This window comes from Mauremys reevesii, linkage group 1 (assembly GCF_016161935.1).
Source record: "Mauremys reevesii isolate NIE-2019 linkage group 1, ASM1616193v1, whole genome shotgun sequence".
Classification (NCBI taxonomy): Eukaryota; Metazoa; Chordata; order Testudines; family Geoemydidae; genus Mauremys; species Mauremys reevesii.
In genome coordinates this window covers 99,988,083-100,015,579 of record NC_052623.1, presented here as the reverse complement: position 1 = coordinate 100,015,579, position 27,497 = coordinate 99,988,083, and the positions used below count along the sequence as shown (strand labels likewise).

At 40.4% G+C, this 27,497-nt stretch overlaps 1 protein-coding gene and 1 long non-coding RNA gene across 8 annotated transcripts in view; one reads left to right on the top strand and one right to left on the bottom strand.

Moving 5' to 3' along the window:
• DZIP1 (DAZ interacting zinc finger protein 1) overlaps positions 1-27,497 on the top strand; it is a 76,146-nt gene that overhangs the window by 41,450 nt on the left and 7,199 nt on the right. For all 6 annotated transcript variants that reach the window (XM_039494287.1, XM_039494306.1, XM_039494289.1 and 3 more), the window contains 6 exons: positions 1,340-1,396; positions 19,107-19,252; positions 24,770-24,968; positions 25,337-25,466; positions 25,703-25,756; positions 26,736-26,932. In XM_039494287.1, coding sequence (XP_039350221.1) covers positions 1,340-1,396; positions 19,107-19,252; positions 24,770-24,968; positions 25,337-25,466; positions 25,703-25,756; positions 26,736-26,932 — 783 coding nt within the window. The remainder of the gene's footprint in view (positions 1-1,339; positions 1,397-19,106; positions 19,253-24,769; positions 24,969-25,336; positions 25,467-25,702; positions 25,757-26,735; positions 26,933-27,497) is intronic.
• LOC120374530 lies at positions 16,939-20,615 on the bottom strand. Of its 2 annotated transcripts, XR_005586133.1 has the most exons (4): positions 20,516-20,615; positions 19,591-19,699; positions 18,178-18,269; positions 16,939-17,076 (listed from the first exon to the last, which is right to left on the bottom strand). It is a non-coding gene; the product is annotated as an uncharacterized LOC120374530 (long non-coding RNA). The 2 variants fall into 2 exon arrangements; XR_005586132.1 differs by lacking the exon at positions 20,516-20,615 and having other exon boundaries at positions 19,591-20,306.

The window sequence follows — 27,497 nt, the reverse complement described above, 5'->3', positions numbered from 1 at the left end:
ACGTAGTGTTCTTCCAGAACTGGATGAGGTGTTGTGGATAAGCTGAGTGGAAAGGTCTCCAAGGGAATCCCAAGAAACATAACATTCCTCCCTCTTAGGGCCTGATTTATTGAATCCTCACAAAATAAATGCGATTCCTTTGGTCCAGGCTTCTACCCTTGCTTATTCAGGGTTTCCAATTCACCCCTGTTTCAGGGCTTCTCACTCTGGCTCTTTTTTGGATCCCCAGTTCCATCTCTGCTTGAGAAGCTCTGCCAGTCCCACTCTGGCCCCTGAGCCCCTCTTGTGAGACATTCCCCCACCCGCCAGGTCTTTTCCTAGCCCTGGTCCCTGGACTCAAATTCTTCCTTCCCTTGGGGCAGAGTCTCCACAGCCCAGCCTTCTTGGGGTTGTACTTGAATCCTGGTAGGGTTTCATAGCCCACCATCATCATGGTTCACCACTGGAGATCCTCCCTGCAATCTTCTCCTGACTCCAGGCTTGCTTTTAACTGAGCTAAGAGCTTTAATAACACTCAGCGGCATGGCTTCTGGCCACCATTCCCATCTTGGTCTGGAGAGCTTTCCTGGAACTACCTGTTCTTAAAGGAGCTATGCATTGGAATCAGTTGGCCCTGCGCCCTCACTGCTGTCACAAAGGACAAACTATGCTATTATAGGAAGCATTTCACAGATTAGAAAACAAAAATTAGATTAGACAAAAACAGGTTAAATGACTTGCCCAGGTTTACACCTACAACTAAGTGGCAGAGCAGGATTTCAGGCTTACCTCTTCCATCTCCAGCAACTAGATAATACTGTCATTTCAATTCCTTAGTAAAGCAACCTTTTACTATTTTGGAAACTCTGTTGGTATAAAACGTTGTCTTTCCCTTGAAATATGTTCCGTAACTAATTTATAAATGTGCTACTGTAGAACCTCAGAGTTACAAACACTTTGGGCACGTAGGTTGTTCGTAACACCGAAATGTTCGTAACAAAACAAAACATTATGGTTGTTCTTTCAAAAGTTTACAACTGAACATTGACTTAATACAACTTTGACACTTTACTATACAGAAGAAAAATGCTGCTTTCCCTTTATTTTTTTAGTAGTCTACATTTAACACAGCACTGTACTGTATTTGCTTTTTTTATTTTCCTTTGGTCTCTGCTGCTGCCTGATTGCATATTTCTGGTTTCAAATGATTGTGTGGTTGTGTGGTCAGTTCGTAACTCTGGTGTTTGTAACTCTGAGGTTCTACTGTATAAGTAAATATCTGCTATGTTTGAATGTATACATCTGTTATTGTTTACTGTAAGACATTTGTTGTTAGCTTCTTTCTTTTGTGCTGTTTTAGTGAATGCTCCAGCACAGCATGTTGTAGAACCTAAATCAAGTCTACAAGACACACATGGTGAGTTCTGTTATAGACTCAGTTTCAGTACATGTAAATCTAATACTCAGTCTTCACAATTTATTATCTGTGGGACCATTTCTATGACAATACTTAAATTCAGTGGAGAATACAATTTAATTAACTATGCTTTAATTCTCACATTAAACATTGTTTTAAAATACATGTAAAGGGACACTGTGGAGGTGGGTAGGTATAAAAACTGACAGTGCTTTGAGAGTGATTCCCACAAGATGGATGATTTTTACCTTCCTGGTGTATTCTAGGTGTAGCGCCCCTCTCCACCTGGTTACCTCTTTTAATGGCACTCCGCTTACAGGTTTTGATGAGCAGGTCTGGGTTCTTTTGTATCCCGCCATCCACTCAGCAGGGTGAATCTTTTTTCTTTTTTGCTATGAAATTATTTGGCGGTGCCTCCACTCCCCTCGCTGCTTCCTGGCAGGGTCACCAGGGCAGCTTGGGCGGAAAATTCTGACTACAGAGTAATCCCCACTTACTTGCCAGATAGTTGGAGACTTCCAAGAAATAACACAACACAATAATTATATTAAACAGGCAACAAATACAACATAACAGGGTAAAACACTATTTTTAGGGTCACCGGTGCCCACACTGAAAATACCCGTGACTTGATGTAACAAGTGTAAAATTAGTGTCCTGTTGGTACGCGTACTTTGCTGGGGCCCCTGATGACCTATACAATTCTCTGCAGAGGTGTAGCAGTGTGGCTGACTGGGTTCAGTACAGCCCAAAGGACTGACAAGTGGGAGGAGGTGGTGAATCCCTCCACAGGTGTAATAAGTAGCAGGTTATAAAATCCTCAAACCCTTACTCCCTGGCTTGAGGACACAGCAAAACAAATTCCCGGACTAACTAACTAACTAAAGACGGTGCACTCACGAACTCCATGAATGATCTTCAGGTTTGAAGATGATGCTGGACGATTCCAGGGGCTGCTGTCTGCTGGCAGGGATCCTCCTCAGGCAGGAATCAGGCTGCGTTGGTCACAGGATTTCCCCTCACCACAAAGGGGCGCAGGGCTCAAGGTGTAGGTTATACAACTACCATAACATCCAAACTGTAGCCTCCTAGCCCAGCCTCCAGTCACACACTCAGCAGGCAGCTTCCCTGGACTAGCAGAGCTGACCATGTAGTGACTAGTCTCACCTAAGGAGCTGGAGGTGAACCCATCCTAGCTGGGGAAATTTCCCAGCAAACGCTACCAATTGGGAATCATCCGTGGGGAAGGAAAACCCAGCTGGGGGATCTGCTGTCAGGTCCCTACAGGCCAGTTCTGAGGGGGAACCCTGCCTGCAGACCTGGGACTCACCAGCTCCCCACACAGCCAGTCCTGCCCTTCCCCTGCCTGGCTCCAGCCTCTCCAAAATGGCTTCTGCCCACTCCTGAATTCCTTGGGAGGGGCATCTCACTCCCTGATGGTTGCCGGGCAGACTCTGAGTTTGCCTTTGCTTCTCCTCCCTGAGCTGCCATCAGACAGAGCGCCAGGAATCTATGTAATCTCTTTGCGGGTTACATATGTAATTTGTTTTTCCAACTGATCATCAGAACTAACAGTGGAGGGGAAGCAAAATTGTGACTTTCTATTAGACTAACAGTAAACAAACTGGTGTTTGCCTAAAGAGTGTGTGTGAAGTGGTTTGTTTGTTGTAAGTCTTGGAAAAAAATATATTTTGTATGTGGTTTCAGTCATTAGTTAGAAAATACGACAGAAATAATCAGGAAGCTAGAACTCTTCTGTTGGGATAATTGTCTTTGCATACTGTAGGTCAATATTTTGGTTTAATAGCCCACAATATTCTGATGTCCAATACAGGAAAACATCTACATTGGCGTATTCAATCATCCTACTTTGAGTGCAGTGATATTGTCTAAGACTGTATCATTGTACTGTATCATGTCTTATTGCTTTAATTTTTTTCTTTTTAAACAAAATCAATATTTTGTTGTTGAGAATATCAAAATAGCTTCCATTGGGTCTCAACTTTCAAAACAATGACTAATACCGTTACCGTGGTAGCTAGAAATCTTCAGTGATCAATAAGATTCTTTTCTAAATAACATTTCAAATAGTAAAGTGATAGCGTTGTGGGTGTTGTGTTAGGTTTTTATGTATTATGAATATTACTATGCATGCAGTGTGAATGAATTTTGAAAAAAAATCTAAAATTGTTAAGTTTTATTTCTAAACAGAGCTTCGTAAGAAACACCACAGAGAGAGGAAATTTAATACCTCTCAGAGAAGCTTCTATAATTTTTCTTGCTTGACAATAAAAGTTTAAGTTCAGAGGTATCCAAAAATAGAGAATGGAAAAAAGATTTCACATGTTATGGAAGCTTTAGACAACTTAAATCAGGAATGAGAAACTGAAATTAATGTATTGATTTGAATATATATGCTGTGACTGGAAATAACAAATTAAGTAACCTTAAAGGGCTTTTTATGTATTAGAAAGTAGTAGTGTTCAAATAATATTAAAGTAACATTTATTACTAATCTATAGTTGGCAATAATTTAGTGAAATACATTTTTTAGATGGAATGGCAAAGTAATAATAAAAACATATTTATAAGTTTTCTATCTTTTTATACTCTGACAACTTCTTATACACCAAGATGGGAAGGGGAAGGAAAGTATAAAGTAGTTTAGATATGGAATCACAGTTCAAGGATCTGGTGTTGTCAAGAGGGTGTGCTTCTTCAGGTATAGCTCCACAGCGTTCACAGTGTAAAGCATTATTTTAACTATTCCATTTTTTTCCCTTTTTCATCTGCAGTAAGAGAATTTTCTTTTAGTTCTCTGAATTGCTCATTTACATCTGCAGTTTCAGTGATTAAATTCTCATTTCTCTGCTCTTGTTGTGGATGCTGTTGCATTTTATAACACTTCTCAACATAGAAAAAGATTGCTCTTTGTCAGTATACAGAAAGTTCAATGTTGTTTACTAATGAAACCTCAATGAGAGTGCTGACTTTGCATGATTTTGCTGATGATTATTTTATTTATCTCTGCAGGTCTCTCTCTGTCTCTCCCACTACTTTCCTCCCTTTTGCATTTTTTTTTATCATTAACATTCCAAATTTCGGCTCATAAAGGCTAGTGGAAACTAGGGCCTTCCCCTAACTTTTCAAAGATTTTCATGGGATCTAGCTGTATAACCAAAGGTGTAATGGAGCTTCATCTAATGCCATTCTGAAAATGTCTGAGTTTCCTAGCAATTTGAATAAATACTATTGTTTTTTTTAATTAGGCCATTTGGAAATCAGAAGATCTATCATATTCCTATCAAAGCAGTTTCCCACATCTGTAATACCCAGACTGTTACTTTTTTTTTTTGATAGAATTACTTCTGGAAAGTGTAATCTTGGATAAAATTTTAAAAGTGCCAAAACCTCATTTTCAAAAGTGACATGCATTTAGGGCTAAATCCAGAGAAGAACTTCACTGAGTGTTGCAACACCTAAGCCCTAGGTGCGGCACTCAGACTCCCCATACAATGCATGGGCACAGTTAGGTGCCTGCGGAAGGGATCATCAAAAGCCAGCAAGCTGAGTGGGGAACCACCTAAATTAGACATGAGTTAAATGCAGAGGAAAGGGGTGAGGCTTAGGTCCAGATCCTCAAAGGTGTTTAGGCACCTTACTGCCATTGATCTGGGCCTTAAGTGTCTGAAAAGCTGAAGGGAAGTGCTACCCTCCACTTGAGCCATGAGCCAGTTCTTGGAGTTAGGCACATAAGGCAGGTCAGCCTATCCCCTAGCATGCAAAACCCAGACCTTTCTTGTGGAAAAACAAGAGAGAGGGAGAGCTCCCATCATAGCTAGGGGTCTAACAAATTTGCAGCCATGAAAACTGCATCACAGACCGTGAAATCTGGTCTCCTCTGTGAAATCTGCTTATACTATAGGGTAAAAGTATACAAAAGTGCAAACTGGGAATCCCAACCCACAAGGGGGTCGCAAGCCTATTGTAGGGGGGTCATGGTATTGCCACCCTTACTTCTGTGCTGCCTTCAGAGCTGGGTAGCCAGAGAGTGGCAGCTGCTGGCTGGGCACCCAGCACTGAGGGCAGTGCCACCGCTAGCAGCAGCACAGCAGTAAGGGTAGCAATACCATACCATGCCATCCTTAATTCTCCGATGCTGCTGGCAGCAGCTCTGCCTTCAGAGCTGGGCATCTGGCCAGCAGCTGCTACTCTCTGGCTACCTCCCCCTGGTGCCTTCAGAGGTGGGCATCCAATCAGCAGCTGCCACTTTCTTGCTGCTCAGATCTGAAGGCAGCGCTGCCACCACCAGCAGCACCGAAGTAAGGGTGGCATGGTATGGTATTGCCACCCTTACGCCTCCGTTGCTGCTGGTGGTGGCGCTGCCTAGCTGGGCAACTGGCCAGCAGCTGCTGCTTTCCGGCCACCCAACGCTGAAGGCAGCACAGAAGTGAGAGTGGCAATATGGCGACCCCTGTACAATAAGCTTGCCGCCCTCTTTTGGGTCAGGATCCTCAGTTTGAGAAATGCTGTGGAGAAATCACACATTTTTCACGGTTTGGTTATGGCATAAATAGCATATTTCATGCATGTGTAACACATCTGTGGAATTTGCTGTTTATGCCATGACGAACCCACAAAAATGTGTGATTTCTCTGCAATTGAAGTAGACCCCTAATTATAGCTAATAGCTTGGTGATTAGGGGCATGCTCCTGGATTGTAATGAGCAGAGCAGGGACTTGAGCCCATATCCCAGGTGAGTGCCCTAACCACCAGGCTATTGGGTATTCTTGGGTGGACCTTTCTCAGTCTCTGTTGCTGGATCTTGTTTCACTTTGTATAAGTAATTAAATATTCATTTTGAGCATGGACTTGAATTTGGTTCTCCCAAATCCCAGGTGAGTTCCCTAACTACTAGGCTGTAGAGTCTCTCTCTTTCTCTACCAATGCATTTATTAGTTGATACACTAAAAACTTAAAATGAAGTAACTCTGACTTGCACTTAATCATTGAAAACATGTGCATTTGACATATTTAGGTTTAACTGTAATCAAATTTTAAGCATATAATTAGACTTCTAAGAAATCACATATTGCACATGAGAAGTGAATTGATATACAGTTTATCTATTTAAAATATGCATACATCACAGTCTGCAGCTGACACCCCTTTGTGAAATTTGATTTTTATGTGTGAAATAATGGAGACATAATTAAACATGTTTATTTTACTGTGCATAAATGGTGAGGTGTTATGACAATCCTGAATTGTTAAGGAGCTAAACTGATTTACCTAGTCGGTAGTTTATGATTCTCTAACTTGGACAGATTGCTTATTGATATCAGATGTGATAGGGGATCCCAAAAAGAGTGATGTGTCAGAGCAGAGGTACACATCAGAACAAGGCTAAAGGAGTGAGTTCTGAATATATTACATTCACCAACAGTGTCAGTTTACAACAGAAGAGTTTTCAGGTTTTATACTTTCTTTTCATTTTGAATTTGGCTAGAACATATGGCAAGGACTGTCTTTTAATTACATTGCCACTACATGTGCCACTATAGTTAAGGGTGTGTTTCAGCTCTGGTTAAAGGTTGACCTGTTTAAGCCCTCTAATTTCAACATGCTTAATCAGATTCCTTTGAAATTTGGTGTGCCTTAGGAAGGTTCAGGGAAAAATCAGCCACCCAAATTTGGGTTCTTTGAGCTAGGGGTTGTGGAGATATAAGACTCCCCTGCTTCCTTCAAAAAAATAGACATTTTTCAAAAAATTTCTAGTGGTGGTTTTGTTTTTTTGCACAGAACTGGAGATCACTCTATAGCTGTGATATGGGTTGAAATGGTCTCAATCTGTCAATTTTTCCCAAAGTAGTGCCTGGCACCCACTAAGCCTTTGGGGCACCCAAATTGTGAATTGTATTTAAGAATGTATTCACTTGTATAGATGTGTAGTCTGGAAGGATTACCCTGCACATGCCTCAACAAAGAAAAAAAAACGTGAGCTGGCTTCTGTACAGCTACTTTATGCCTGGCTGGGTATTCAAGTGTATGTGCTGATGCCATTGCCCCTAGTGAGCACCCCTTCATTGATGTTTCTTGTCCAAACCTTTGTACAGCTATACAGTAAAGATTTAATAACTAATGTTTCTTGCTACAAATAGTCTCTATTATAATATAATATGTTTTTATTGTATGAGGATGTTTACTGAGAACTCAGCAGTATAGTCAGCTGCCAATCTACCCAAAATATTTGTTATATCAGGTGGGAAGGAACTGAAGTTGCGGGGCGGGGCAGGATGGGACAGGGGCAGGGCACAGGGGTTGCGGCTGCAGAGAGGGCAGGAAATAAGGAAGGGTGGTAGATAAGCCTTGGATGGGTTGTTTGAGGAAAATATATATTTTACTAGCCCCTGGTGGGGCAGGCCACAAGTGGCTACATCCTGATCTCAGGGCCGATTAATGTGGTGTTTCCAGACACTTAGTGCTCAGTTTTGGAACTGATAGTGCAGGTACCTTGACTGCTCAGGGAAATATGCTGCCAGGGTTGTCAGTGTGTGGTTTCTGGGTGATTCCTGGGTCACAAAGTTACAGAAATTTGCAGGAGAACAAGGAATACATCATGACGTGGGGATTACTGCTACAGGCTGATTGGGTGGAGACAGGTGGCCTTCACTGGCATCATGTTTTGTCCACTCTGCAGTATCTTAACTGGTCGTGATCTACCGGAGCTTGCAATAATTCACTTGGGCAAAAATGAGCTGGGTCTTATTCCTGGTGTACATTTTATACAGGATACCATCTGAACCTACAATTTCATGTAACCATCATTTAAAGCTTTAGAATCCTCTCATATTCCACCTCACCTCTCCTTTTTTCATAAAAGCACCAAGACCTGCCACAGATTTAACTTTCCCTGGTTCTTCTTCAAGTAGTGGTCCTATGATTGCTCCACTCTAGGTGTCTTCATGTCCCCGTGCCTCAGATTAGAGATTTTTGGTAGCAGTGTCTGTTTAGCCCATACATGCCCTCTCCCAGTCTCATGCTCTGCTTTGCTGCTATATAGCACTGTGAGGGCAAACCACCCTCAGTTCCTTCTCCACTGCCCTGGCCTGAGGTGCGTAGTCTTAGCAGAGCCCACTGACAGAGATTCTTAGTGGTTTTTTGTACTCATTTTCCATAGTAATAATAAAACTTCTGTTAGTTAATGTTAATAATTCCTTCTTCTCTTTTCATTTCTTAACTATTCTACATGCAATTTTTTTTTAAATCTCCTGAGTGTAAATTAGCTTCCCCTAGTTCTTTTAGTTTGAGAAGTGAACCCTAAAAAAGGGAAAGCCTGGCTCTCCTGAGTTTAAACGCTGCCTTTCCTGTCGGGAAGCTATTTCTGTCAGTGATGGCCATTCTTGCTGCATTTGCTGCCTCTAGAATGGCACTGATGGAGTCTCGTAGACAATTGGTACCAAGTACACCTGTACCGGAAAAGGCTATGGCGAGATTTGCTGGCCATTCTTCAGAACGCAGAGGGCTAGCGGTACCGATGAATCTCTCCACTTCAACTGTTCTGGTATCACAGGAATTTTGGTTCCCCAAAGACTTGATGGTCTTGGAGATGCCTGAATCACCCTTAGTAGGCACCAACATAACTGTGATATGAATACGCCTAGGTCTCTGGACTTACATGCAGTACTGAGACATTCTACTGCACCATCCATGATTCTTCCACCCTGTCAGGCAACTACAAGGAAGATGATGGGGATCACCTATACTAACTCTCTGTCCAAGGTTCTCCATTACAACACCAGGGAGCTAGTCATGAAGAAACTCAGATACCTTCAGTCTACCACCAGAGTAGAAGAGACACCCACCCAGTTAATATGGATACCCTTCGATGCCCCCACCCATGCCCTTTCCACCACCTCAGTGGCCATACTGGGACGCTGGGGCAGCATATAGATAATAGTTTTCGAGGACCTCTAGCATCACCCAAAGGGATAAAGGAAGGCGATCTCCTTCAGCTTGAATAGCCAGATCTCCTGATCCTCAAGAGGGGTCCTTTGAGGAACAGGAGGAGATACTCTGGTGACCAACATTTCTTCATCTCCTGATGACACAGTCATGCCTCCCCCACCAACTACAGCAGACAACTTCAAGCAATTTCAAGATCTCTTTAAGAGGGAGTGGATTCCCTGCAAATCCCACTTGAAGAAGTCAGAGTCACAGCATAAATTGCTAGACATCCTGCAGATGTCTTCATCAGCAAAGATTGCACTCCCCATCAACGAGGTGCTGCTTGATCTGGTGAAAACTATATGGCAGACACCAACCACAATATTCCCCGATGTGCAAAAAGGTGGACAAATACAGAAAAAGAATGGTGGTTGAAGACCCATTCTGGATCTCAGGGCACTCAACAAATTTGTAAAAATACAACGTTTCAAGATGGTTACCGTGGCAGCAGTAAACCCATCTCTTGACCGGGGGACAGGTTCTCAGCCCTTGATTTACAAGACAATTACTTTCATATCACAATCCACCCATCCCGCAGGAGGTTCCTAAGGTTCACTCTGGGTCAAGATAATTTTCAATACAAAGCGCTCCCATTCGGTCGATCTTTGGCACCTAAGGTGTTCTCAAAGGTCCTTTTTGTGTTAATGACGCACCTTCACAAACAAGGCATTATGTTATTTCCGTATCTAGATGATTGTTTGCTCTAAGCACAAACCTTCACTGGCACCTTTAGAGAATCATGAAAGACTATAAATCTATTCCTACAACTAGGTCTACAACTAAATACCCAAAAGTCCACTTTGACCCCATGCAACAGCTGGAATTTATAGGAGTCTTGAGGGTTTTTTTGCCCACACTGCTCCTGTTGCAAGGCTGTTCCAGAACTTCACTCCTCTGATGGTTACAAACCTTTGCCTAATTTCAAGCCTAAACTTGTTGATGGCCAGTTAATATCCATTTGTTCGTGTCCACATTGGTGCTTAACTTAAATAACTCCTCTCTCCCCTTGGTATTTATTCCTCTGAAACATGCTTCTATTTTTCTTTTAATGGTAACTGTCCAATGAAGAAACTTAGGCATCCTTTATATCTGGTAACTCCTGAAAAATAAAATAAAATGAAATTAAATAATAAAAAAAGTTGCAAAGGAGAACAGTTGGGAGGACACAAAGGAATTACAGTTACATGGTTCTAGAAGTCATCAAGAGCAGGTGTACTCTTGCATTTTGATATAATCACAGAAGACCATCTACCACTGATCATAGTGCTCACTTATTATGGAGGTTAGTTTGTACAAATTGCAATTAGTTACAATTTTAGTTAGTTTACAGTTAGTTTGTGCAAGTCGTTATGAGCGACAGTTAGTTTGTGCAAAACTGCAATGTCCTTCATATGATGAATTCTTTGAGTCTAAAAATAGACCTTTCAGTTTTTTTCCTAATAATCCCTGATAATCAGTATGAAGTTTCAAAAAAATTTCAAAGCCAATATGTGCTAAAAGCAGGAGTCTTTAGCTCTGCATTCAACCAGAGAGAGAGACATTTTCAAAAGTTAGGATTTCAATTGTGACTGCTAACTTTTCATTCCCACATCTGATTTTCTTCTGGAAATGATCAGTTTTCAATAACCGCCTATTCAGCAGACTACTCAGAATTTCCATCTGATTTTATGTTCTAAATTTTTCTTTAATTGAATAATGGGCTTTATTTTTTTTTTCTGGCAGAATTTTCTAGAGGTTCAGTTCACCTCTTTCTAAACTACTTGTATCCCTAAAGGTTGATTTTATTTTATTTTGGTCTGTGTCTTGAGGTTGTTGCCGGCACAGAGGCCCGAGGACAGCAACAGTGGTTCGTTGCCCGGTGTGCTTCGCTCCAATAAACACACCAAGGTGGAGAAGCAGACAAAGTTTATTTGAGATCTCAAAGCGGTGCTCGGAGACACAGACACGTCTCAGATCAAGCACACAGATGCAAGCAACTTCTCTTTCTTTATACATGATTTCAGCTAAGCATTCCCATTACCCCCACACTACTCATCCCCCTCTACCCCCCCCTCCTATTTCCTATATAGCGGATACATTATGCAGCTAGCAATTACACTAAGCAGGTTAAATCATTCTTGGCAGCAAACAAATCATCTCGTTAGTGACTTTCTCTTGACCGGTTATTTTGTTTTACTCCCTTTGATTTGTTATCCTGTCCCCCTTAGCCAGGTGCAAGCAGGCCTCATTATTGCCTCCTGGTATCAGTGTTGCACTGATAACTAGCTGCTACACATTCCATTCTCGGTTACTGGCCTGTAAGGTCGATTAGAGTTTAACATGGAGGCACTCTGGGCAAGCATAGAATAACTTTGGTTCATTCAGGCCTAATACCTAATGATGCCTGATGACACCAACAAGGTGTTATTTAGAAAAAAATCCATTGTGGGATTTATCTGTATTTTTGGATGCTGAATCAGAAAGCTCATTCTAATCCGTGAAATATAGATCTTTCAAAGAATCATATTGGCTACTTTTTTTTATGCTACTTATATTTTTGAGCTTTGATTTTCTTCTCCCTCAGTGGAGGAAGTTATATTAACACAGTTTGCAGTGTAGAAGCCCTGTTGGATTCCAGCTGGTTTCTGGATTTCCAAGAAGAAACAGATAAGAGTCCTTTTATGTTCTTTACTTGGGAGAAATTATAATCTTATTTTTAGATGCAAACCTCACTGCAGTTATCCATACATTTGTGACCAACATCCACACATTTGGATTACTGAAATGTACTCAATTGTGAGACCAATCAGAAACTTCAACTAGTGCAGGATATGGCTGAATGAAGAGGTGCTTCTCTCTGGGAGCGTATTATTTTGATATTCTGTCAACTGAACTGACTTCCAGTTTCTTCAAAGTGATCTGCAAAGCTTAGCATAGTGTAATTTCTTGTTCTCTGAGACTGCCTCTCTATGTTCCATCTTGTGCACTGAAATTATCTTGGAATGCTCTTCCTGATAGGCTACAGATTTAAAATCGGGTGGGGTTCTAGCAACAGGACATTTTCAGTGGTGGGGAGGGTCTTTGAGTCTGCATCTTGCTTTACCCATGATTCCAAAAGAGGCTGACTTTTTTCACTTCAGGGAATACTGCAAAATCCTCCTCCTTTTTTCTTAGGTGATATGGTGAGGTTTGACTATTTTATTTTTGTGCCGGAAAGGTGGGTTTTTTTGTGTTTTTTTTTTTAGCAAGAGATGCCTTACTTATAACAATCAAAACTGTATTTAATTAAGAGGCATATTTATTGTGATGGGGTGGAGATGGGGACGCTGATTAATTCAAATGCTTATCCAACAAATATTTATGATTTTTGAAGGAAAGAGTTTGTGCCAGGGTGTGAGACCTGGTTTAGAGAGACTACATTATTCCCAGCAATCATAGAGTTAGCCCTTTCTTTAGATTTCACATAGATGTACTGGGTCTGAGTGAGTAAATATGTGGAGCTGAGGGGCCCAATCAGGCACTCAGAGGGGACCAAGGTAACTTTGTTTCTCTTTGGTAATCAGAGAGGAAACATTTGTGAGCAGGCTGATCTCCACAGCCATTTGTTAGAAGGCCAAATTGCAGGTCAACTTGTGTTTTCTTATATTGGATTCTATGTTTACGTAATAAAGAATTTGCTTTTTTTTTCTTAAAATATGTGCACACCAGTGTCCAAAGGAGAGCTTATCTCACTAGGAGAAATACTTTTCGGTTTGTTTTGGTTTTTTTGTTGTTGTTGTGTTTTTGTTTCTTCCTCCCCTTTCCACCCCCACTCCTCCACTCCACCACCATGCAGGGTTTGATCTCTGGTGTCAGCAATGAATCATCAAAGATGCGATGGATAGCACAGTTAGGTTTATGGCTTTTCACCACTGTTACTATTGCATATATTGTTGATTTTAACTTCAAAGCTATTCTAGTTTACTGAGAGGGAGAAACAGGTAGCCATAAGGTGGAGTGGCAGATTATTTTAAACCCTGGATGCTGGGAATTGGGATTTCCTGTTACGGTCTAACTGCCTAATAAGGCATTGTGCCATGATGACATGAAACACTTAAGCAGATTGCATTTAAGGAAAGTATAAACGTTATGAGGACATTTTAATCCAATTACATAGTAACTAGCTCAGTAGCAGATTCCAACAAGTGCTAGCCAGCAAAGTAGGCTTCTGGCCAAGCAATCTCTCAGCAGAGTTTTGCTTTTAAGTGGTCTTGTGAAGTATACTATCTATAGAATCACATTCTCATCCTGTGGCAATACAGTAGGTAAGAAGCTTTCTCAGCACTTGTGATTTGTTGCAGATTATATGGGAGCCACATTAAGGGGTAAATCTTAATCTAGTACTCTTTGTGAGTAACCAGGTCAGGGGTTGGACACATCCCTAGAGTTAGGGAGCATGGGAAGAGTAGTTACCTTATTAAAGCATCTTCAGAAGCCTGTACAGCAACTCACCCAGCCCCTCCACAGAGAGAGGTTTGGAGGGTCTGTGTAATAGATGTGTCTCCTAGGACCTGAGTCACACCCTTGCCCACCTATGGCTTAGCATATCTCCATCTGCCCTCTGCTCCCTGATATGCAGGAACCATGAGGAAATGGGGATATTTGCCTTAAAGTGCAGCTCTCCTCTTCCACTGCCCCCACGTATGCAGTGGAACAACCAGTTCTGGTGCCAGGGGACCTTTTGTGGAGACAGGGGCAGATTTTGCCCCTAAATGAATACCTATTAAAAAAAACCAAAAAACAAAACCTCTATGCACTGATACCAAAATATAAGCAAATACAGCAAAACCTGTTAAGATAAATACTTAATTACTCTATCTTTTGACTATTAAGAATGGGAAAACAGAGGTTCTCATTTTTGTTTAAGTAAGAACTTAATGCAGTGTGAATATTCATATTTTATAGACTATATTTCTGTGCCTTTCTACTTCTCTTATGAAATTAGAAAATTTAATCTTTTTAAATCTATAATATTTAAAAAAAAATCCTGTGACCTGGCCTAATTTGTGTAAAACTTTTCATAGGCAGGAGGATGCAAGGGAAATCTGTCCATCTTTGGAAGAATCACTTCAGTGTGTTGTGGGAGCTCCATGTTCAGCAGAGGAAATGAGGTCACTTTATAAACTCCTTGAGGCAGGGACCCTGGGTGAGATCCTGGCTACACAGAAGTCAATGTGAGTTTTGTCACTGATTTCAATGGGGCCATGATTGCAACCCTTGTCTTTTTGCATTTGTCTATAAAACTTCTTCCCCCTTTGGACGTGCACACTGGCAAATTAATATTTCTCCAGTTTAACTAACTATACTCATTTATACATTTTTCGCATTATGTTTTTGAGGACTTCTGTGTTTGGACTATATTTACGTTTTCTTTTTGTAAACCCTTACCAGCATATCAGCTGCAAATAAACTTTGTTACATTGTTGCAGTGCATTTTATACTTGGCAATTGTAACATCTAAATTAAAAAGCAGCTCAATCAGAAATTAAATGATTATTGTATTAAGTCCCTATCCTACCAAATGTAATGTGTGCTACTATGAACAGTCACATTGAATAGGGCTCTCCTTTTTTGGATCTGTGAGGTAGGTTATCAGCAGTTCGGGGGAAAAAAAGCAAAAATGACATCTCCATACATTCTTTTGCGTAACTTTCCCCTTTTGGACCTTGATCTTGACCGTTTTCTATCCTGTTTGTCTGCTATTCCTATTTTTCCTCATTATTAGAAAAGGCACTCTTGGTGCATATGCTGGAGCCCATAGAGGAGCTTTCAGAAGAGGAAAAAGGTAATGATGGGATGTGTCAAAAATGTAGTGGGCATTATTTGTAAACATTTTATTTGACAATAAAAATGGATAACATTGTTTGATACCTACAATATTTTTCAGTAGTTTCGAACATGCTTTATGTAATTTGAGCAAGATGTATGACTATCCCATTTGTTGTTCATGCTTGTAAAATATAATTTCTCTATCTGGATTCAGTTTATTCTGATGAGGATCTAAAAAATTATGCAATAAGTGTGTTCCATACATCTCTCTAGGTATTTGGATGTTTTAGTTTTACACAAATGAATACATTCTTATGAAACTCTTTGTATATTTGTAAAACAGCAGTATTAACTAACCAAAATAACCTAGTATCAGACTAATTAACAAAAGATCATAAGGCAATGTTCTCTGGTTTGCTAAGGCCACTTTGCATAAGCTTAAAGTGGCCAGAGATGGTCCCTGGAGGGGAACTCTCCAGAGATTTAAATCTGGTGATGACAGTGCTGCTGCTTTCCATATTATTAACTTTTCCTCCCTCCATGTAAGATGATGGGGGGTGAGGAGTGAGCAGGATGGGGAGGGGGGAATTTTTGGTTGAGTTGAGCTCTGAGGTAGGTACCCAGTCCTCTACTGTCCTAACACCCCAGGGACTTTTTGCAGTTAGTGAAGTGAGTGCTGCTCTTGTGGAGCACTAACTCAAGCCAGGCCTAGGCAACTCTGAATTATCATACCAAACCCCACTGTCTGTGGCAGCTCCTCCATTCCATATGAGTGCAGCTTGGATAAGTGGAGAATCAGGGCCCTAGGATTTACCATGCTAGAATAAACATCTAGTATGGTATCCTGCCCCTGGCAGTGGCCAGTACCTGATATTTCAGAGGACTCACCTTCTCTCTCATGTCATATTGCATATTTAATACACAGACAGTTATGCAGAACTGTACATTAAAGGAGAAATCCTTCTTGACACTCACAAGCAATCAGTTTAAATCCTGAAGGAAAAGATATGATGTGAAAAATGTTAATACTTCTGTACAGTGCTTCAGTGAGAGATTTCCCAAGGAACAACCAGCTGCCCTCAACCATTTTTAGTAGAGCTCGCTTGCATTTTCTCCTTCCTTCCCCCAGTCCATCTGCTGCTCCTGTCTGCTATTTTCTATCTTGTATGCTGTGTTGTTGGAGTTGTGTCAGTCCCAGGATATTAGAGAGACAAGGTGGGTGAAGTAATATCTTTTATTGGACCAATTTCTGTTGGTGAGAGAGACAAGCTTTCAAGCTTACACCAAGCTCTTCTTCAGGTCTGGACTTCTGTGAAAGCTCAAAAGTTTTTCTCTCTCACGAACAGAAGTTGGTCCGATAAAAGATCTTCTGTCGTGACTGATTATCCTTGATTCCTTTGATCTGCCCAAAAGCACATCTTGCAATACTAACAAAGAAAGACAGAAAAGACAGAAAGGTCAGTATGTTCTTGTTTTCGGTCACAGACATCTGTGAGGGAGAGTATGAAAATTGCTGGGCATAAAGATTACTTTTTGAGAGGAACATAGAAATTGCCTGACAGAATCAGATCCGAGGTTCATCTAGTCCAGTATCCTGTCTGACAGTTGTCGGCACAAGATGTTTCAGAGGAAGGTGTGAGAATCCCACAGTGGGAAGATGTGGGATAATCTGCTATCCACAATAAATATAATCCTGGTTTCAGTTAGAGATTGATTTAATTGTTGAACCGTGAGGTTTACTATCCCTTCCAAAATTTTAATTAATTACAATAATTCTGAATATTCTTGATACCCCTATAAACATCCAGTCTTTTTTTGAATCTTTCTGAGTTCTTGGCTTCAGCAAGTTCCCGTGGACATGAGTCCTCAGAGAGTACCAGGAGAGCTGAAAATTGAAGCAAACAAGAAGTTTAAACAAGGTTTTGAAATAATTTACAACTTGCAGACTTTTTGTGGTTTCGCATTCCCTGATTATGCAGTGTACCTAAAAGACTTTTGTTTTTTATAGCTTACAAAAAACAGTTTCCATTCTGGAATAAGAAAGGAACTAATAGCTCTAAGCCACAAAAACAGCAAGTTAAAGAATACTTTTAAGAAACAATATTTATTAATACAGAATCAAAGGGATTGTGAATAAATTATTGAGGACAAGATAGATATAAAATTATTAAATAAGATTGAATAACAAGCAAGGTGAGTATAAAATACTGTTCTCTAAATTATCAAAAGTAGGTTTTTGTAAATTAATTTTCTACTAGCTGCAGTTTCACATGCATTTAGGTCAAGATTTTCAGAAGTAACTAGTGATTTTAAGTGCTTCACCTTTTGATTGCCAAGCCTGAGCCACCTTAAAGGAACCCAAGTTGCAGAAAGTGCTCAGCAACCACCCCTGAAAATCAGGCCCCTTTAAGATGTTTCAGGTTGGGCAGCCAAAGTCACTGCTCATCTTTGAAAATCTTGAATTTAGTCTGTAATCCAAATTGATTCCTTTGCACTGTATTGTTTCATAGTAATTTTACAGGTTTGCTGATAGTTGTATGGCACTTTTAAAAATTAGTATTTTCAGTGGAGAAAATGTGAAAGTTAAATTGAATTCCCTTTTAAATAAATAAGGTTTACAAATTACAATAATGACAAGTCTATTTTAAAATAAAACATGAAAAATCAGAGAGGGCTGAATTGTTCCTTGAGGCATGGTCCTTTGTATGGGATGGTACATAACTATGCTATTATATCTCTTTCTGGGATGTTATATGCTCAAGTGCCCTGTCAGCATTGTTGGCCAATGCAGGATGGAAATAGGTGCGATAGTCCCCTCCCACTTGGTCATAGGGAAGGTCAGAGGTATCCAGTAATGTTCCTGCTGTGCCAAAGCCACAATCCAGGCAGGTTCTACATGTCTGGGAGGTAAGGAGAGCTTTGCTTCCCTTAACTCCTTTGTGTGGCCATGTAGGACCTGGGCATAATCTAGCCCTTAATCTTTTACTTGTCTGCCAGGGTCTGGTTTGAAGATGTTTGTATTTTTCCTCCAAGAGTTGCTGGCCTCGGTATCAGAGGGGTAGCCATGTTAGTCTGGATCTGTAAAAAGCAACAATGAGTCCTGTAGCACCTTAAAGACTAACAGATGTATTGGAGCATAAACTTTCATGAGTGAATACCCACTTCGTCAGATGCAGGTCTCAGTGACATCTAGTGCAAGAATAAAGAATACAGCTTATCTTCCCTACTTTGTATGTGTGATGCCATCAGCCCTCAAAGGAAAAAAAATCCTCTATTCAGGTCCAGAGGATTTTAAGACATGCAATATTTATTATGTGTGTTCTGTTAATTTGATAATTCAGACCATATTTTTGTAATTACTAAAATATTTAAATTCACCTTTTCACCTCCGAAAGGTTAAGAAAGAGCCTGACGCCTTATTGGAGAATGTTTTAATGTTCAGGGAGCTCCGAAGGAGATGAGAAAAATCACTACCTTGTCATATTTCCAATCAGAAGACATGACACAGAGTTTGGCCTTGAAATATTACTTTTAGAGAACTTAATTATCACAAAATAATTTTCCTTTCCCAGAAGTGCATACTCTACTCTCCACAGTTCCATATTCGTGCATGTATCTTTACAACATATAGTATGAAAAAGCATTGTCAATCAAGGGAGAGTGACTGCTTTAAGGTTATTTAAGTGGTGGATTCTAAGTAGATGTATGTTTCTGTAAATAAGTTCCAGATTTTGTTAAAAGAAAAAGGCAGCATTGAGCAGACAAAATACCACTACACAAAGAAAATATCATACACATGTGTCTATTGTTATAAAAATGCATGGTTAAGTTTTGTCTTTTTGTCTCATCCTGTGTATTGATACTTTTCATTTTTAAAATATCCCTTTCGAATGTAATTTTCCTATCATATTACAGAAATGGAAAAAAACGAACACAAAATAGGAAGAAGTAAGCAACATTTAATAAATGCTTTGAAGACTAATCCTTCATTAACTAAAGAATTACGAACGGTTTTGGAGCAGACCCTGGTGGAGAAGTTGGAATCCTTGGGAATTAAAGCAGTAAGGTTATTTTAAGTGATTATTTTTCATTAAGTGGTGAGAAATTCCTTTGTTCCACCTTTTTTCACTTTCCCCTTCACTTCCCTACCACAATCCACAATGACCATTATGTCCCAATATCACTCCTGAGAGGAAGAACACACCTTGTCAGCCGGAGGTGGTTGCTAGAGACCAGTGTGAAATGTCCCCTCAGCCTCAGTATCATGTATTTTATCTTTAATGCCCACTGATTTAAGGTTGGATGTTTCCTTAGTTCCTATAGGGAAGTGATAGTGGGTGTTTTTATGCTGTTCTAATATGTGCTCCCCACAATAATGCGTATGGCAGGGTGCACTCACCTCTTGTAAGTGCCTCCTGTTGGCCGGGTTTGATCCTGTACTCTCTGCTCTCCCTGGCGCCCCCGTCAGCTGTTGCCCTCATTAGACAGGTCTTTAGTGGCTCAGGACTCTGGCTAAGACAACATGGTCAAAATGGATGAACCCCTGCCAGGGCAACAAAGGTCCAACAACGACTATTGCTATGACCTTGTTGGTCTGCAGCCCTGTCTCTGGGTTTAGTTTTCTCAGCCCCTTCTGGGCTAGCTTTAAGTCTGTCCCTGCCCTGTTCAGAACAGTGCCCCCAGGGCTTTCTCCTTGGAGACTCTTTGCCTTCAGCAGTACTATGGTGTCCCAGCTTTCCAGACAGGTTACTCCTTAACTTAGGTCCCCTTCTGGGGTAACAAAGTTCAACAAGTGGTTGGCCCTTTTCAGGGTCTTCAGCTCCATCCCTGGGCCTGTTTAAATTCCCAGCCTGCTTCTTGGGCTTTTATTGCAGTGTCTTATCTCCTCCTTGGGGATTAGGCCACTTCTCCAGTGGCCGGTGTGGGGGACCTGGGCCTGCCCACTACTCCAAGTCCCAAGCCAGGGACTCTATAGAAAGCAGCCATGTGCTGCTTCCTCTACTTGGTTGCTGCTACTATTCTCTGGCCGCTTTCCACTCTGTCCCATCACCTTCTGGTCTGTTTCCTGTTTAAGCAGGGTATCTCCCAGGTAGGGTTACCACCTTTGAAATTCAAAAAAAATCCAGCAAAGCCCTCCCCACCCCACCCCCCAAGGCAAGCCTGCCACAGTCCCATCCCCAAACCACAGGGCAACTCCGTCAACTCCCCCCCCTACTTAACAGCCATTTATAGTATCTAGAGAGAAAACACATTTAGATAAGATTGATAACATCCCCAGTCTCCTCACTGTCACGTGACTCAAGCCCTCTTTCACATACACGCACGGTGCGCTTGCATGTTGGTGGGACACAACTGCTGTATTTTCAACAGTTTTGATCTGTTATCGCTTAAACTGTGGAAGTGGGAACACTGCAGCATCTTTAGCTGGACAGAGAAATGTTTAACATTAGCTATCCCAGTGTATTGTGATAATAAATAATGCAAATCTTTAGACCCACATAAAAAAAACCTGTCAGATTAAATTATTTTTCTGGCAACTGGCAAATCCATGAAAAAACACGGCCAGGTCAGTGAAATACTGGCCAGGTCGTAACCCTATTCCCAGGCCTCCTTGCCTGAAGAGATTCTCAGTCTCTGTCCCATTTTAGTCAGCGTTCTCTGTCCCAGGCCTCTGTGCCTGGAGAGCTTCACAGTCCTGTCCATGCATGAGCAGGGTTTCTCCCCAGTGGCTATTTGTGGAGTTTCATATCCTTCTAGTCCTTCTTCACCATTCTAGACTTCTGGTACCAGCCAGCAATTGTCCTGCTCAGGCCCAGCAGCTCCTATTATCTGAACCTGCTGTGCTCTGATTGGCTGCTTCCCTGCAGCCTTTGTAGGGGGGCCTGGAGGACCCACCTTCATTGCTCCTTTCTTGGAGCAGGTGTGGTAGTACTGTAAGGCCTCCAGCAGGGGGCCTCAAAGGTCCTGGTACACCCTGTCACAATGCTTTTTATCTTTTTCCCCTGCGATAAAGAAAAATCAGAACCAATATGTATGTGTTGGTAGTTGAATGCGTGTATTTCAAAGCTAACTTCTCTCCACTTGTCTAAACTTCACTAATATTACTATAATACTCGTAAATAACGTATTTATTATCACAAGGTTAAATGATATGGGGTTCTTAAATAAAACCTTAGTTCTAGTACTTGCCATTATGCAAGTGCTCCTTGACTACAATTTAGGCAGCCACATCCAAGGCAGTGTGACTGCTTGGATTTGAGATTCCTTCAAGGATCAATCTGAAGCTATCTTGGTGCAGTTGTGCCTAGGGTGACCAGATGCCTTCATTATTCTTGAGACTGTCCTGATATTACGGGGTTTGTCTTATATAGGATCCTATTACCCCTCTCCCATAGGACCCTATTACACACACACGCGCGCGTCCTGATTTTTCACACTTGCTACCTGGTCACCCTAGTTGTGCCTCACATTTGAGGGTCTTCCCTTTCTTCAAAGTTGTACCTTATGAATTGAAGATTTCACATATGGCTTAGTCTTGCTCCTCTCTGTCCGTTGGGCTGCTTTGAGAATTAGCCCTTACTTTACACCCACTTTGTTCTCCTTGTGTTCCTCTGTCACTGAATGCTTTAGCAGAAAGCCTAAGGACCACACAGCTGGTACAAAATCTTTCTCTTGTCTTGGGATCTCAGTTTCATTTTTGTCTCTGCCTGGGAAAGGGGATTGGATTTAAAATTTATGTGGGTGGGAGGAGTTTCAGAAATTTTAAGCAAGATGTTTTATTTCTGACTTTCTTTTCGCTGCTGACATTGTTTAGTTGATTGCTCTGGCAGCCACTATAATCCTCAATGTAAACTGCAGACAATTAACTTCTCTCTCTTCGCCTGCATGCCTCTGCCATCTTGGGATTTTTCAGAGTGCCCAGCATTTTGATGTGTATTCTCACCTCATTTTTTTTTTAACTTGCCCTTGTTGGTCCCCACCAAGAATGAGTTCATCTGATTCCTAGAGTAGGTTCCCCTTTGTTGCTTCCCCTGCTTATCTCAACCAGCTCACACTTCATTACTAGATAGCAACTTATCTCTAGCACCCCTGAGGGAGAACAGGTTCTCAGTGTCCCACAATCTTCTAGCATCCTGGCCTTGCCTACACACACAAATTGTACCACTTTAACTATACCAGTATAAATAGAAATGTGCTTATACCCGTATTGCTTGCTCTGGAACAGAAAAGGGAATAAGTTATACTAGTATAAGGCATCTTTATTCCAGTATAACTCTTTGCACTAGTAACTATCAGTGTTTTTTAAAAAAAGTCACACCCCATCATAGTTATATCAGTACTAAAACTGTGTAACCCAGGTCTCATCCTCACCAGCCAAAGAACTAAGCTGAGTAGAGCCCCTCCTTGTCCTGCTGCACGCTGTCACAAAGAGGCATAGTCTGAGCTCTGAAGACATCCCCCCCTCCAAGGCTTTGAGGTTACTGTAGTACAGTGAAGACGAAACTCTTGAGTCTTCTGCCTCCTTCCAGCGCCAATGATTAGCCAAGCACTGATTGGGGCCAAGCTAAAGTCCTCACTGAGCACTTGATTCTTCATCTTGGGAAGTGTGACACTTGTGGTGGCCTTTTAAGAGAAACTAAACTGAATGATCCTTGAAATCCTACAACAATCTTAAAGTCAGCCTAGTTTTACTCCCTACTCGTTTCTCTCCCAAGTCAGCTCCTCTCCCTCCCTTCTCCATTACTCTATCCTTTCCATAACCCAGACTCTCAACCTCAGCAATATATTCAGTTTCTCTTTCCACCCCTGCTGCCTTCCCTTGCATCCAGGTTGGTGCCAAATCATGCTGCTTTGTCCTGTGTAGTATCTCAGAAATCTGTCCTTTGTACTCTACCCATTCCACTGTAAGTACCTTGGTTATCTCTAAGCTAAACTAACACAACCTCCTCCTACCAGACCCACATCTCATGTCATCCCTCCTCCAACCAATCTTATCAACATTCTGCTGCTGAAATAATGAACCTCTCCCTTCACAGAGGGTCCCCTTCTTTCTTTTAATCCCTTTGCTGACTTCCTTGCTCATTCAGAATCAATTTAGTGATTCCAGGGATGGATCCCCAGCTGGTGTAAGTCATCATAACTCCATTGACTTCAGTGGAACTACAACAGTTTACTCAGTGAAGGATGTAGCCCTCTTGGCCAGTTGAACTCTTGTGATTTTATGGCAACTCTCATGATATTTAGAGTGTCTGTCAAAGCTGCAGCTGCTGGAATCAAGAAATTGTGTGATGATCTCATTAAAAAAGAGTTTCTAGCCCTAATGATTGCTGAAGAGTGCTTGAAAAAGTGAAATGAGTGCCCCCGAAAAGTTCGGAAACTAGAAGGCAAAGAAAAAGAATTCAAAATGTATTATTTTGAAAAAATCATGATAGTGGGGTCCGACTCATGGTTTTTAATTCTTTGAGTTGGCAGTACTGTATAAAAGGCTCTGTGTCGCTTTGCCTCCACCTGTGTTCTTTATTCTCATTACCTCCCTTCTTCCTAGTACCTCTTTTGTATCCCCCTCTCACTTTTGTCTTTCACTTTCTTCTGTGGGGGAACTTACCTTTGGCATTCCCTCAATCTTCTCACGTGCTAAATGATCTTCCTCTTTTCTTTCAAATCCTCCTTAAAATGCACTTCTACAAAACCCATTCAACAGTATTTTCTAAACAGGATCTGATTCTCTTACAGTTTGAGCAATCACCGAGTGCATTTTATGCTTGTAAATTCCACTGTCTGTGCATGAATTGCATTGTGGATAATCCTTGGATCATGGACTGTATCATGTTATATGTTCATACAGTACCAAGTACACTGTTGGTATTCAGTAAATAAGTAGTTGTAGGAATATACACATGTAGGGACAGTCCTTTCTATAAGGTTCATTAGGTTTTAGACTGGAGAATCAAGAACTGTTTTTGACTTCCATCTCTGTACAATATATGAGACCAATCTCAGCAATTGTCAAATGTTGTTTTCTGAAAGGTTTCTGTCTCTTCCACTTAGGAGATATGAGATATCCCAGAATTCACATATGCATTAGCATTCTGTTCTGAATGACAACAGAATATGCCCTAGTAATGCATTGTTTATAAAACAGCTGTGAAGCCATTACAAAAAGTATTTTACTATATATATATATAGAGAGAGAGAAATAATACAAGTTACTGTTTGATGGACAGCATAACTAACATAAAACATTTACATTTTATAAACCATTGGCGTAACCTTTTTGACTGCATTTAGTTTAAACCTTTTGTCTTCACGCCTTCAAGGCGCTTTATAATTTTCTCTCTCCTTTTTTCCTTCAGCTTTTACCATATCACCTTCTACACTCTTGCTCCACCAATGATGCCATCCTCAATGCCTATTTGTCAGCTTCTGTTTACCTTTTACATAACAAACAGAAAACAATACTTTTCTAAATATATATATAAATATAAATATAAGTATTGTTTTCTGTTTGTTATGTAAAAGGTAATCGTTTTATGTTAGTTATGCTGTCCATCAAACAGTAACTTGTATTATTTCTTCAGGGTGTTCGTGGTATCCCGAGTGACTACTTAAACAAAGTCTTAGTTTCTGTTGAATCTGCCAGAGAAGAGAAAGAGAAACAAGTGCCTGACATTCAACTAATTCGAGAGCATCTTGAACGCCAGGTCAGCTTCAGGATTGAGGAGAGATCTTCATCGGCTTGTAATAGGCTTGTTTCCAGCTCTCGTCTTGCTTCAGAAGGTTGGACAAATTTCAGAATTATTTTATTTTACTGGTACCAGGTTTTTTTAAATAATTCTGTTTGTGTACATTCGTCCCTAAAGTAAAAGTTTTGTGTGTACATTTATTTATGGTTGTGTTTGTAATCTTTTACCTAAATAGCTATGTTTTAGCTGCCAGCTACACTACACCACTTAAAAAGCGCTCTACTTTCATTTGATTATAGAAGCAATGTCTCTCTCTAATAATGGAGAAAATCACTGGCTTCTTTGAGCAGCATTCAAAGTTGTTGTTTTTTTATAGCCACAAGTTCACTTAAGATTTCTGATGAGCAACATCATCTACATTTCTTTTTAATATTCAGATTGACAACATAACTTCTTTTCTAGATAAACAAAAGATGGTTCATATGGCAACTTCCTCATCAACGGTGAAGCCAAAACCAGCAAAGCGGACTTCTACAGCTGTATGCCCAGTTGGACAAAGAATGACTTCTGCTGAAAATACATCTACACCAAGGTAAGAGACAGCACTTTCCTAGCACTTATGCCATAAATAACTCATTCGTGTTCTGCTAATAGTGTTATAGGTTTATTCTTCTTTCATGAACAAGAGAGTTGATGTAAACATTTCTGGCTAGTTTTTAATGGGGATTAGCCACAAAATTACTATTTTTGTATATGAAGGAATAGATTTTTCACTGTATATGTAGTTGGCAGTCGGAGTCTAGAAATAATTTGTTTTGTTTGTTATAGACCCAGGAAGCATGTTTTTCGAGAGGGGGTTTCCAGAAAAACATCTAGTATTGGGTAAGTTTTGCTCATTTCTGGTCTTGAAGAAATTGTTTTCTAGTGAACTGCCCTTGACTGGACATTGAATTTGCTAATACAAAAAAACATTAAGCTAAAATCAGAAGCTCTGTATTAATCATATGTTTTTTTCTTAAAATTTAATACCTATTGAGTCCATTGTTATAATCCCTAACAGAAGTCATGCTCTGATTTGAGCATGTGTATTCTTAATAATTGAGCAGGCAGAGCATAGAGTACCATGCGGTGATGTCACTTTTTTTGTCTGTCCCATATTATGTTTTTGCCTGTTTAGACCTTGATTTTTTAAGACTTTGTTGCTAATATTTTTGTTCCATTTTGTCAATATTTTTCTAGCATGTACATAGTTGAACACAGTATTCTAGGTGCTTTTCATGTCATGCATATTGCACCTGTACTCTGTAAATTGCTCAAGCTACCAATTTGTCTCTGGATGCCATTCAAGATATTAAGCTTGAGTTGTAAAGTCCTAAATAGATTGGGTACTCATTATCTCAAAATTCACTTTTTCTGTGGGTGCCTGCTGACCAATTAAGATAAACTAGGAAGCTGCTGCTAACTGTCTCTAGGTTTTTTAACTGGGAGGAACCAGGAGCAGAATTTTCTTAGTGGAACATCTTTGACACTGAACTTTGTTTTCCCTGTTGATCCATGAAAGCAAACATTTGTTGATCTTGCAAGATTGACTATATGCTCTGGCTTTTGTTTTTGTGAGGATGTTTACATTTGAGGTTATAAGTACATTCATTTTGGAATGATTTTGGGTTGTCAGTTTGTTATTTAATAACTTCACATTTTTTAACTAGTTGTATATGAAATCCAGGTTACTGTAGGTGATTTTTTTCAAACAGAAAAATGCATAAATGTATTGGAAAAAACACAAGAAGCTCAAAGTTGTGCACATGTGTGTAATACTGAAACCCATTAAATCCTCATCTGATACGCTTTTTTGTTTTAGCACTCCACCGTTCAGCTCAGAAGAGGAAGTGGATGATGATGATATTATGCACTCATATATATCACCAGAATTATTGCAGCTAAAAGCATCCAGCAACAGCATGAATAATTGTGGGATGGTTACAGGCAAAAGTGATATGGATTGGACTGAAGAAAGTGAAATGGAGGAGATTGAAACACCTTCCAAGCCTTCAAAAGGTTTTTTCATTATTTTTGTGTCTATAAGTAATAATTTAAGGTAACGTATAAATGATTTAAAAATACCTAATAGGTGATAAAATCAATGAGTTACAAAACACTCTAAAGCTAGAATATACACTATTGTGTATATTCCTCTCTATGCAAGTTCATATTGTTTTTATATTGTTCTTTTACTCTTATTAATATTACTGTAGTATTCAGAGGCCCCAGTTGAGATCAGACCCCAGTTGTGCTGTGCACTCTATGAACACAGATGAGAAGGTTAAGGCGTGACTTGATTACTGTTGATAGGTATCTACATGCGGAACAAATATAATAATGGGCTCTGTGGTCTAGCAGAAAAAGGCACAACACAATCCAATGGCTGGAAGTTGAAGTGACAAAAATTAATTTTTTCTGCTTTACTCCTGTTAGCCATATTAACTCTGAAGGGCTATCGGTCAGGGGGCTGGTGTGTGTTACTTCTTTTGTGTCATCAACACAATTGTTTACTAAATTCCAATTAAAGAAGCAATCATTTAATTACAGGACCAATCATTTACACCTATGCTATCCCATAAAA